Source organism: Bidens hawaiensis, unplaced genomic scaffold (assembly GCF_021521415.1).
Source record: "Bidens hawaiensis isolate Kalapana, Puna unplaced genomic scaffold, B.hawaiensis_p1.1 tig00008841_1, whole genome shotgun sequence".
Lineage (NCBI taxonomy): Eukaryota > Viridiplantae > Streptophyta > Magnoliopsida > Asterales > Asteraceae > Bidens > Bidens hawaiensis.
The window spans coordinates 68,534-82,554 of NW_027491637.1; the positions used below are offsets into that span (position 1 = coordinate 68,534).

The 14,021-nt window shown below is 32.4% G+C and overlaps 1 protein-coding gene across 1 annotated transcript; it reads right to left on the reverse strand.

Moving 5' to 3' along the window:
• Positions 1-9,379: 9,379 nt before the first annotated feature.
• Positions 9,380-10,567, reverse strand: LOC143530061 (uncharacterized). Its single transcript, XM_077025690.1, has one exon. The coding sequence runs from the start codon at positions 10,549-10,551 to the stop codon at positions 9,637-9,639; it is 915 nt and encodes a 304-aa protein (XP_076881805.1). The 5' UTR covers positions 10,552-10,567; the 3' UTR covers positions 9,380-9,636.
• Positions 10,568-14,021: the final 3,454 nt, after the last annotated feature.

Consider the following 14,021-nt stretch of genomic DNA (forward strand, 5'->3'; position numbering starts at 1 on the left):
CGGGAAACTTCCTAAAATGATCTTTTTTTAAGAGAGAGAAAGAGGTAAATAGTCCATATTTCTTATACATTATCAAAATGACCCATTAAATTTTGATTGAGAAGACGAGATCTGGAAAAATCTTTAAGCAAATAGAATTCTGACAAGTGTCAAAATCCGACGGTATTTTTAAAAATATTGAGGGACTAGTTCATATTTTCCATTAAATGTTCTTATAAAAGACGGTCTTTTCCGACGGTTTAATAATGTTTTCTAACAAATCCCTCAACTTCCAAAAACTTTGGAAATTGCCCCTTCAAACTCAGTCTTTCAAGACACATTTCGGATGAATTTGTACCAAGAAGACCATAAATTTATAAATATTGAGGGACCCGTCCATATTTTTTAACTAAAACTTATTTTACAAAGCTTTCTTGCTAGACGGATTATTTAGGTTTCTTATCTAACCCCTAAAAATTTTAAACACATGGAAAAATGTGACATTTAATTTTGTCTTTCAAGACACTTGTTTGGTAAATTTGAACTAAGGGGATCATATTTTTGAAAATATTGAGGCTCTTGTCCATATTTCTTCACTAAATCTTAATATTAAAAGTTGTCTTGACAGACGGTTATTAAAGATTCTTATCTGAACCCTACAAATTTTGAACTCATAGAAAAATGTGTCTTAAAAATTTGTCTTTCAAGACACATATCTTTTTAATTTGTTCTAAGGAGACGATTATGTAGTATAATTTTACGTGTCCGTCCATATTACTTTATATGTATCATCTTCCTCAATCCTCAATAATTCATTCACATCTATCTTCATCAACTCTAACTCCCTAAGTCTTGAATCAAATCATGAAGTTTAAGAGGGGTGATCAAGTGGAGGTTATGGATATGGGTCTCGGGTTCATTTGAAGCAAGACTAACATCTCCTCGTTTACAGATTATTGGAACATAATCATACCTTCCGTTACCGGTTTGTCAATTACCACCATAACAAACACCAACATTATCAAATTCCGTGGAAGTTAAGGTTTAGGGTGGTATGAGAGGATGGTTTATGGTGGTATGAAGCGGAAGAAGAAAAAGAAGATAAACTCATGTATATTATTTGGACGATCGTGTCGGAATAGACGGAATCTCATAATATATTGTCGGTGTAGACGGATTATAAATAAATTTTGAAGGTGTGGACTAGATTTCAACACATAAGAAATAAAATATAGCTCGTCTTCTTGGTACAAATTCATCCTAAATGCGTCTTGAAAGACTGAGTTTGAAGACACAATTTCCAAAGTTTTTGGAAGTAGAGGGGATTTGTTATGAAACATTATTTAACTGTCGGAAAATACTGTTTTTTATAAGAACATTTAATGGAAAATATGGACTGGTCCCCCAATATTTTTAAAAAACCGTCGGATTTTGACATTTGTCAGAATTTTATTGGCCTAAAGATTTTTTCAGATCTTGTCTCCTCAGTCCAAATTTGATGGGCCATTTTAGGAATTTTCTCCTAAAAAACATAGAATATTATAATGTGGGGTTGGCTAGCTAGCTTAACCTACGGAATTCTGGTTACTAGGCTGTGATGGGCTGGACCATAATTAATCATAATTATCCATCATAGTTTAAGATTATTAATTAGGTATGGTCAACCACTTAATCCCTCATTCAGTAATCTGTAAATTGTTGGAAATTATTCTGTAATATTCATGCAACTTACTTGTCATTGTCATTTGTCAAATTTGTCCAAGTAAACGCGCTATATATGCTCCTTTCATTTCGTAGTAATATTCCACTCCGGTTTCGACAATAGTCATTGGTGGAGCCACCTTATGGGTTTGCCCAACAACAGTTTATTTTCATGGTTTCTTTAATGTTGTGTAACACGATATCTTCGAACGAATCCACTCTTTTTTGCCGATTGTGTATTAGAAAAACGATTTTAAACCAAATTAGTACAAAAAAGTTTTAGTAAATAAAGTTTATATATAATTATATTTAATATAAATAGATAAATTATAAACAAAACTGAGACATGATGAGCCAATTTGATTTTGTAACTAATAATGGTCTAAGTAATAAAATAACCCCAGTTTGTTAAGAAGTAATGAGCTAATGGTGTAAATAAACCAAATTCCATGCGACCGACTCAGTAGTCGACCGTGCCTCCTCCTGCTCGAACTCGTTTACACGACAAATATATAGAGGTGACAAATCCCAATCAATTAATTTCTCAACAAAATAATTTAAATCAACAAATCTCTCTTTGAAATCTGATCAAACTCGAATAAACTAAATCCAATATGAACCAATGTTAGTTTTATTATAATTTTGTCTTTTTATTATGTGACTCGACTTAACCCAGCACAACCCAAAAATTTTAACGCCGGATGGTTATTAATTCAAACCCCGGAAAATACTGAAATCATACAAAAAATATTCATGGCTCGGCGATTGACAATAGTGGTAACCATTATAACTATAAACATTCAAACGAGGTAGTATGTTCATGTTTCATATGCTTTTTTGATTTTTATGTTACTTTCGATTTATTTTTTTATTTTTTAATTTCAGGCTATTTTGATAGGATAAGTTGTACGTTTGATTTTGAAGATTAAAAAAAAGTCAATTTTGGAATCTTGTTACGAAGTGGAGAGAATGTTTGCGTGTGATTCATGCCTGGTGTTGACTTAATGACTTTGTATAAATTAGATTGTAAAAATTAGGTTTATAACTATTATATTTAATTTTATATTGTTTTTTCATGTTATTAGCAACAGAGATTAGAAACCGCCCATTAACATTTATTGGCTATCTTTTTGGTTATTGACTTCATGGGTAGCTTCAATAATTGAAATTTGAAAGTAAATATAATAGTTATAAACCTAATTTTGGATCGGAATACTTCCAAATTATGGATCGTGTTTTTTAATTTTAAAGATACTTGAATGTCTTTTATGTTGTGTAACATTTGTGTCAAGTACAAAAACGTGATAACTTCACAAACAGTAAAGACAATATCCGTAATTTATCACTAAAGTTAAAATTTTTGTGATTTTTTTTTATCGTTTTTTTAATAGTTAACAAGATTATTTTATACTTTTACTAACAAACCACAAAAGAATTGAATAAAAATCAAAACAAGTTATAAAGCTTTAAATGAATAAAATAGTAACTTTGTCTCACAAAGTATTTCTTTTAAATAGTATATAGTTACCGGTGACAGTTTTCTTTTATGAAAACCCAGCAGACTTTGTCTCGGTCACTAGACATAGAGATGGTCAAAAAAACCGGTTGGGGAACCGGTTTGCCGGTTTAAACCGGAAACCGGTTTTTACGAAAACCGGTTTTTTAAAAACCGGTTTGACTGGTTTACAAACCGCCGGTTCGTATTTCGGTTACAAGTTTTAGATCCAAAACCGGTTAACGAACCGGTTAATGGAAAAACCGGTTTTTTTTAAAACCGGTTATTATGAAAAAAACCGGTTATTAACCGGTTATTTTAAAAAAAAACCGGTTAACCGGTTATTAACCGGTTCTAACCGGTTTCTAAACCGGTCCTAACCGGTTAGAACGGTTAGGGTTTTGACATACAAAAACCGGTTATTAACCGGTCCGGTTATTAACCGAACCGGTTTTTTTCCGGGTCAAAAAAACCGGTCCGGTTAATAACCGAACCGGTTTTTTTAAAAAAACCGATTTGTGCACCTCTAACTAGACATAGTGGTAATTACAAAATGAAAGAAAAAATATTTAACTAATAATATTCTTACAAGGTTGAGGTTGGGTTTCTTATTGTCAGGGTTGGGCTTGATTTGGGCTCAAATCTTTTACTATGGTTGAAGAAGATGCTAAATGGGCTCATGATCATTCATACTAAAAGTAAAAACGCCTAGCAAAAAAGAGAGGTAATCCATTAAAAGTTTTAAACGTACCACTTTAAGAACATAATAAAACAAAAGTATAAAACATTGCACAACGTTATCGTTATCAATCAAAATTTTGGGTCAGCAATATTTATCGCATTCTCATCTTCAACAACGTTATCGTTATTTAGATCAACCTTATCGTTATTTTTGTCAACTACTTGTGCCTTCCATATATACGTACAATGAGATACTCTCTCACGTAAGAAATTAATAATAGTTTTATTTTACTTAATTTTATTGTTTCTTTTTCAACCGTTAAAATAAAATGTATGAGCTATTTTTAGCAACATTTTCTCTATGAAATATTGTTTTTGCGACCCACTTACTTTTAAGATATTGTATTCATTTTTTAAGGGGTAAGTGAATACAGTGTTGTTAGCCGTTTAAGCTTAGACGCAAAATCAATCAAAACTACGTTGTTTTGATTATATATAAGGAAAATCAACGCTATTCTTATTATTTCCTATTTCTATTCCATTAATTATGCACTTGTTTGTTCACATATTATCATCTCTGATGTTTCTCCATATTTGCCATGAAAGAAATTCTAGACAGAACTCACACAATTCTTCATACATCTTAAAAATTAATCAAATAAAGAAGCTTTAATTCAGCATCTTTTGTTCATCTATTACCATGTTTGATTTAGACAACCAACTGAAAATTAAAAACTGAAATGAAAATTTTACGAACCAAAAGTTTTGCATTCAATATAATTTTTTTTTCCAACAGGTGGCTATCAAATAATAAATAATTCATTGAAATTAATATAAAACATTAATTGATTTTCTCATAGATCTCCGAAGACATTAATAATCGTAATAGCAATTTTAAAGATTGATTTCATTCATTTTGTTTGTGGTGTTCTTCACGTGGAACCGGAGACAGTTGGGAGCAAGAAAATAGATGAACAAGGAGTATAAAATTATTAGAGAGAAATCAGGGAATAAGAAAATCAAATAAAATATTAGTTGGATTTAATCAAAACTACGTAGTTTTGATTGGTTTTGCGTCTAAGCTTAGACGGCTAACAGCGTCGTATTCACTTTTCCTTTTTTTTAAACGTCTAACACACAAGTTAAGCTGACTTATAAATCTACTTCATTTCTACCACGAGGATGGAGTTAATGTAATAATGAGGGACATCATTCTACACACTTTGATACCAATAGGCCAAAGTTCCTTTAATATTTTTTTATTTTTTACAAATGTTAATCATGCTATGATCAAATCAATTTACTTTATTTTATTCTAATGTTATACTATCGAGCATTTTTCCCCAGCTGTAAATTTTAGTAGCCGGTGCTAAACTTTAGTTGTGTTTATCATATTTTCATTATTTTGTACTTGTAGTAGTGATATTTTTTCAACCTATCATAAAGTTTCATTGGGGGGATCAAGGACGTCCAAAATGGAGGGCGATCACTCCAGGTCTAGTCTTTGAAGAGGCCTGTAACTATTATTTTTTTTTAATATATTTTATATATAATTTTATTTTAAAACAACAGTTTACAAAATAATTATTTGGAGCAATGAAAATAGTGCTAGTATATAAAACCAAAGATCATATATTTAATTGCCATGAGGGTGTTCTTTTTTGTATATGAAAAAAAAATGTAACTTTGTGTTTTATATTGATCATTTTAGTAACTTATTATTATTATTATTTATGTTGATTCATATTAGGTTTTTGAAATGCAACTCAATTGGTAAAACGTGATTTTAGGAGCCTTTGCCTTTAATTGTCCTGAGCGAGCCTTGAAATTTTAAGGAATTCTCGGAGACGGCCATAGGAAAATCATATTCAAAGAAGAACACTAAAGCCGTTCCAAATATAGTAGTATTACAAGTTTTTAGAATTTTTTTTATTTGTTTCAAAATGAATATAATAACTAGACGTAAATGAATCATGATATGATATTTGCATAACAGAATTTTCCAAAAATAGCAAAGGAACATCAACCACACAAACTGTCTCTCTATTTTAGTCCAAGCTTGAGATCGAGTCAAATTCCATTGTCAATATCAATCATTAAAAACGATATCACTACGTCATCCTCACGGAATATATGAACGTATATTAATTATTAATCATCCGTAAAGATTAGATTAGATTAGATTATATATTATGTATTCAAAGTCTCATTATTAGTCTCTTTTGCTACATTCAAAAATGCATAAGGAGATATTTTTCGAATATACTTGTTTTCTTAGATCAGATATGATGTATTCTAAGCCTTATTATTTATTTCACATAAATTTTACTTCACTAACCATGAAATACAAGAAATTACGCGCCTACTTTACATTCTCGTATTAGCATTAAAACCTGACACGTTACTTACACTTGATTCTTTATCCTTATCCTTATAAATTAACTAAAAAAACATCTTAATTTCTAAATTTGTTTATTATTTGTTCTCCTTCTACTCATAAAATATGATGATTTATACAGTGGCTCCCTAAATAAAAAGAATGGGAACTTACTCCCATTATTCTATGGGGATGCTTATTAGTGAAATTAAAAAAAAAATTCTTTGTAACGATTTCTTAATTTATACTTTTTCTCGTCGAGATTTATTAACAACTGGTGGAGTTGTCGTATAGTGGTATAAAGGTGTGATGAATTCCTTTCGGAGGGGGGGGGGGGGAATCTGTAAAATTACGATTAGAGGATGTATTTGTTAAACGTTCGATCCTATGAAACAAACAATGATAGACACATGGAAGAACGTTTTCAAAGCGACTTTGAAACTGAAAGAACTTAGGGTGTGTTTGAGATTGATTATTTAAGTGAAATATGACTTTCTTGTTAAAATGACTTATTAACTTATGAATTTTTTAAAATAAGTTCTAAAAAAATGTTTGGATTAGCTTATGTATTGGGAAACCAAAATGACTAAAAATGACACTTTTAAAAAAAATTAAGGGCGCGTTCGTTTCACGGAATGGAATGGAATTGGAATTTGCATATGATTTGGAATTTGAAGGAATCGGGTTTGAAATCTGAACATTTCAATAGGAATTTGAATCGAGGGGAATTGAAATCCAAATACATTCTTAATGTGTTCGTTTGACAAATGAACAGAAATCATAAAGATTTTTTTTTACAATGATAACGACAAAAACGTTATAGTTTTTTTAGATTTTTTAATTTATATTTTGCGTTATGATTTTTTTATTATTATTTTATTTTTGAATTTTTTTATGGGTTTTCTATTAAGATCAAAAACCCCTCAAAAAATATTCAAAAATAATAATAATAAATTCATAACTCAAATATAAATTAAAAATAAAAAAGTAAAAAAAAAACTAAAATGTTTTATTTATTCGTTGTCCTCATTAAAAAAAACTCGAGATAAGTGACTAATGAATATTCTTGAATTCCTCCACATTTTGGAAGGATTTGGAATCCTTCTATTTAAAGGAATTTGAAGAAATTGAATTCCAATTCCAATTCCAATTCTTTGAACCGAACACACCAAAATGGAATTAAGATTCCAATTCCAACTAAACGAACACGCCATGTCATGAGATTTTAATTCCAATTCCTTTGAATTCCCACGAATTCTATGACACGAAAACGCCCTAAGGAGTGTTATGTGTTTTGAGGGTTAGAGGGGTGTAAGAGAGGAAGGGGCACCCGTATTGGTAGGGTGTATGGGTTCCAAACCACATGGCAACACCACCCCACACCATGTGGGTAAGGTGCATGGCTCATTTCATGGCAAAAAATTGTCAAACAAAATTGATTCGTTGTTAACCATTCAAGAATTAAAATGAATTAATAAAGTTTTATGGTACTTGTAGGTAGGTGTTTCCATTAACTTTGTGGTTTGTGGGTAATTAAGACTAGAAATAAGGTGGGCAATACATTATTGACCAGTGCATGGGTAATACCCGTGAGTGTCACTTCCCCTCTAGTAGGTAACTCAAACTCATTTAGTTAATAAATTACATATTCATAATTTTTCAAAACCTCTTTATTTAGTTTTCTCCTTAAATTAAAATTTATAAGGCATTATGGTTTGCAAAAACTTATTAACTTTTTTAAAGTTTATTAGTTATAAGTTGATAAAAATAAGGAATTCCAAACACCCCCTTAATATCGATTTTCTTGGTTTAATGGGGAGAACATTTCCTTTGGATGACTATACTTACGATTGGTTAAGCTAGTAATGATATAAAAATATTTATAAGGCATAAAGTCATAAAAAATAAAAAGTAAATGGGAAAGAAGGTAGGCATGTGGGAAGCAATAAATAGGCGTTAGAAGGGGATGATAATCGAGGGGCACGCCTAACCTTGGGTTGGATCAAGATGGGACAGCAGATCACTGCCACCGACCAGGGGCTCACGGTCCCATTCATGTGTTCGACACAGAATTAATGTCCCATTGCACTCCCATCGGTCGCCTACTAATTAACCCCTGCCCTCACAAACACACAGAAATTTGACAATAATTATTTTTAGGTATTTATAAGGTAGTAATAGTGGCATATGAAAATTTATTTCTCTAGTCATATGATATAAGAAATGCATTTCACGTAGTTATCTTTTATTCACGTGTAACAAATTAAAGCTTTAAATATACAAACTTGGATCTTTATTTAAGAAAATAAAGTACTCCCTCCGCTCATTATAAGTGTCCTAGTTTGACTTTTCAAGTCTTTCTTTTGCAACTTTGACCGTAAATATTTTTGTTCGTGTCATATAATACTTGATAAAAATTATATCAATGTAAAATACATTTAAAACCCAATTCATTCATATATTTTACATCAAGTAATATATAACATAAACAAAAATATTGTCGGTCAAAGTTAAACAAGAAAGATTTGAAAAATCAAACTAGGACACTTATAATAAGACAGATGGAGTAGTTATTGTAATTTGTGAATAGTAAATCCAAAAGTGAAAAAGTGTATATACGTGAAACGATAAATATCTTACATATAAACAAAAAAGTAAAAATTTAGTTAACTTATTTATTTCAAATTTTTTTATGATAAGCAAATATTAATTCAATCAGTATGTGAAATAACGTTATGGTTTCATGACAATAACATAAAATTTTATCTAGACAATAAGTAAATGTACCAAAGAATACCAAAACAAATTGGTCCATTGGGTAGCTACATGCTTTCCTTACGATTACGGGTTCGAGTTCGTTCATAACAGATTCTCATAGTGGACTTTCAGGCAAAGGATTTTATTTGAATATATCCAGATGACTGGGCTTAATTTATTGATAGTTAAAAAATAAAATGTACCAAAGATTAAATGTTTCCATATTTATTTAAAATATACATCTTCAATCACTACAACTAGTTATCTTTTTACCGTTTACCTTTTGATACAATCATAGGTGATAGGTCCCATAATTACTAACAAGCCTTTTTATCACCTTTAAAAAGGTTTTGATCCTAAAAAAGAAAACAACATCAAAAGTCAGGAATTTTAACAATTAATTAATGATATCAGATTATCAAAAGTGTAGAACACACATGGAAATACAATAATGATGACACAATTATGATCAAATCATATTAATCCTTCAACAAATAAAATCATAGTTTCATGATGAAGTGATCATAACCATATCACGGTTCTTGGGGTTTGATAGCTTTCTTGAATCTTTATTGGGAATGAATCCTCACACCAACTTTAACCTACTAAACTCAGTATACTTTCTACTGCGTAAAGTACAACTATATCATGCAGGTGGTTGATAAGGTGGTAAAAAACAACTCTGCATGGGAAATGGCACACCAAGTGTAACATTAGGATCAATATTCTGAACTAGTTGACTTGTACAGTCTGCATTAGTACTTGTACCACTTGTATTACCACTTATGCCACAGTTGACACAATCAAGCTTCTGTCCAAACTGTTCCAATGCTTTCACTTGTGACGTCAAAAACTTCAAATAGTTAGCAGCTTCATCAAGCATAGAAGCAGTATCCATTTTATTACCACCGGGTACCAGTTTCTGCAAAACCCTAATTCTCTCACTGATCTTCTCACGCCGCTGCCGTGCCGCCACCGTCTGTGGGTCACTTGATATCCTCACGTTCTTCCTCTTTGGCTTCTCACGCACCTCATCGTCGCCAAAACTCACCGGCCGGAAAGCCGCCACCCGGTATATCATCTCCTTCATCTGCGCTATCGCCTCCGAGTCCGTCTCGTCGGATTCCGACGACCCTTGCCGGAAATTTATGGTGGAGGAGATGGGTCGAACCGGATCCAATCTGGGTTTCTTGGATCTTGGTGGGTCGTCTGGTTCTTTTGCAACGGATGTATTATTATTATTATTATTATTATTATTATTATTATTGTTATTATTATTATTATTATTATTATTATTATTAATGTTGGTATGTGAGTTTTTGTAATCTGGGAAAATTACGGAAATGCCATCGTCATGATCCGATGACGTGTCGGCGTTGCTGTTTGTGGCGGAAAGTAAGCAATCTAGTGACTCGAAAGAGGTGTCAGTGGTGGTGGTGATCGGATTCAAGAAGATATTTTCGGAAGCGAAAACGAAGGTTTCTTGATCGGTTTCTTGTCGATGATGATTGATGTTACTAAATGGACACCACATGTTTTTTTCCCAACTCAAATCTTCCATAATTGTACAAAAAAAAATTGCTCGCTGTTTTATCAAAATGAACAAAATTAAATAAATGGAGCAAGGATTTTGTTGGAGCAAACGATTTATCAGACCAAACAATGTCCGATGTTTATATGTTCGGGAGTGGATGCAACGAAAGAGAGTAATGAGGAGATCAATGAATTAAGGAGTGTTGGTGTTTAATTTAGCGAGGATACCTGTTGATGATTTTGTAGGTTGTGTGTGAGTATATATGTGTAGAGAGAGACGAGCAATTGGGACAACTTGGAAGTACAAAAAATGGTTAATTCCAAAAGAAATAGTTGAAAAAGATAAGGCTTTTATAATAAAAAAATATAGGTGGTGCTATTGCTACATTTTTTTATTCGTAATATTGTTATCCAATATCTTTTAATTTTTATTTTCATATAATTAGGTGAGGAAGTAATTTGCAGCTTTCAGGAGTTCTCACTAGCTAACCACCTCTCACTTTATTTCATAGTTGTAAAAGTTGCTAGACGAATAGTAGATTATTGATTAGGGAGTTTGGTGTATTCAGAGTATTTATGGAGTACTTGGAATTGATATATATTAAAAAAAATTCTAAATGTTATATATATTTTAAGTATCATATATAAGGGATTTTGATCAAATACAAATAAAATTAACATGTTAATTGTGATAATCAAGTAATGTAATTATGTAATTCATCATAAAGTAATTACATAATTACTCTATGATGTAATTACAAAATTACACTATTTTTATATATAATCAATTTACTTAATTATCACAATTAACACGTAATTTCATTTGTACGTTAACTCCCCCCCATATATAAGTATACTAATATTTATAATTAAATAAGTTAATATTAATATAAATAAGAAAAATACATTGTTTAAATACTAATGGTCTGTTTGGTATAAATTAATGGAATGAGCGATGGAATAGAATGAGCGAGGTAATGGAATGAATGAGGTAATGGAATGAATCATTACCATTCCAATTACATGTTTGGTTATCATGTGGGAATGACATAAATGATTAGTTTTTATTTTTTTGGTAAGCTAAAAAAAGTCAAAATAAAATAATATGGTAGTGAGTGGCGGTGGGATGGTGGTGGTGGGCGGCGGGAGCAATTGTTGGTGGTGGTGGGTGGCGGTGATAATGAGTGGTGGTGGCGGTGGCGGTGGTTGCAGGCGGGTGATGGCGGTGACGGCTGGGAGCGATGATTGGTTGGCGGCGATGGTAGGTGGTGGTGGGTGGTTGGTGGCGGCATCGGAGACGGGTGGTGGTGGCGGCGGGCAACGAACGCGGGTGTTAATGGCGGCAGGCGGCAAAGGGGGGTGGTGGTGGCGACGAGCGGTGGAGGCGGGTGGTGGTGGCGGGCGGCGGTGGCGGCGGTGGTGGTGGTGGGTGGTAGTGGTGGTGAAAGAGGGATGAAATGAAAAAAGAAAACAAGGGGGTGGATGGAATGAATTTGAAGTGTTTTGGAGGGAATGGAATGAACATGGTAATGAGTGATTTCATTCCATTGACCAATCAAACATTTTTTTTCATTCCATCATAATGGTCCATTCCATTCTGCCTCTCATTCATGTATACCGAATGCAACCTAAATTATTCTAAAATTTGCTAATTATTAACTAAAAGATGTGATATATTTTTTTAATATTATAGAAATTTGAATTTTGTGTTTTATTCTTAAAGTCAAAATCGGCTCAAGTTGACAGACTAGATATTATTATGGTTGAGCTAGGTTATCCACATCTAATCAATTCTTTGTAAGTACTATGTGGAGTTGAAGAAACTCTCCTCGACACCATACCTTATAGCATGTAATCGGAGAATACTCGGCCTTGGAAGCCTAATTTTACAATATTACTTTATATAAGAGTGATGTACATATAAATATACATCTTTTCGGCATCAAATAATCTCTAAAAACTGCAATTTCTATCCAGTAACATAGCATAAAAGACTGCTTATCATAATAAAACATAATTTCAGGTGAAACCAAGCCTCAAACGAAGAAACAAGCAAAAAGACGAAGAAAAACAGAAGAAAACACAATAAAACAAAGAAACACGCCCCCATGAGGCTGACACAAGAAAATACAAAATCTGGAAGCAAAAGCACGGGGCCGTGCTTATCATGCACGGGGCCGTGGACGGGAACACAGACAAGACAAAGAAGAATTTAGCACATGTCACTAAAAATCACGGGGCCGTGCCTACCAACCACGGGGCCGTGGCCACGTCACAGAAAAGACAAAACAAATCTGGCACATGTCATAAAAATGCACGGGGGCGTGCTCATCAAGCACGGGGCCGTGCTTCACTCTCCTTATTGCCTATAAATAGTGGCTCTTGTGGCATTTGAAGAGTGTGCCTTGAAAAGAATTCTCTCCGTTTTTCACTTATAAAAACACACACTAACACTCACTTTGAAGATCTAGTGAAGAGTTTGAAGGTTTGGAGGTCATCACCACTAATCATCATCATCAACCATCATTACCATCATTAATAAGAAGGATTCATCTACAATTGGTTAGATTGTTTCAAGTTTAATCATGTATTTGTTATTATCAATCATCTTAATGCTTATCATTATGCTCATAATGAGCTAAACTCCTTTTACCATCTAAAATCTATGAAGAAGCTTTGTTTTACTTGATAATTAATCATGACATGTGATGTAGTCTAGTAAAGTACATGGTTATATTACAATTATCTTTTGATGAAAAATGTTTCACCATCTTAAATCACTAAATCAAAGTTGGTGGTTGTCAATATCTTTGGCAATCGTTCATGATCGATTCATGTTCTTGAAAGATAGAAATACTTTGATACATTATTGAAACATGGATCCTTATATTGTACTTAGAAATGATGAGATATAAGTTATGGTGTATTTTTCTAAACCTTGGTAATCCGAAAATGGCTTTGCTTAGGATATCAAATTAGTTAAAGAAACTATATGTTAATGGAATGTGTAATTATAACCTACATAAATCAACCAAGGGGAGGTTGTGTGATGAACTACAACCACCCGAAGTTGTTAGAATTGGTATTTGAGAAATCGAAGTCAATCCTAATCTTTCTACTTTACGAAACTACTTGTCAACTCAAATCGACATCATTGAGATGGTATGACATTAGGAAAGGGTGGACTTTAAAATGCGCATACCATCTCCTTAGTGCCGAAGATGCTCACTTAAGGTTTAAGGAGCTATCTATCATATATTGCTACGGCAAGTTTATCACATGTCTACATATTAATTATCAATGTTAAAATGGAGTGAATTCTTGATCTTAGATGGTAACCTTCGCATAATTGAACAACTCGTTTAGAATATCTTTCCTCGGTCACCTATATATTATATATATAAGTATTTATATTTTATAAAAAAAGTTAAAAATCAACCCCAAAATGATTAAAACCTCCGATTGAAGTAAAACAACGATATGTTATTAGAAACCTTT

Excerpts from the sequence above, each read along its gene's own strand:
- LOC143530061 (XM_077025690.1), bottom strand. The coding sequence starts at position 10,551 with ATGGAAGATTTGAGTTGGGAAAAAAACATGTGGTGTCCATTTAGTAAC.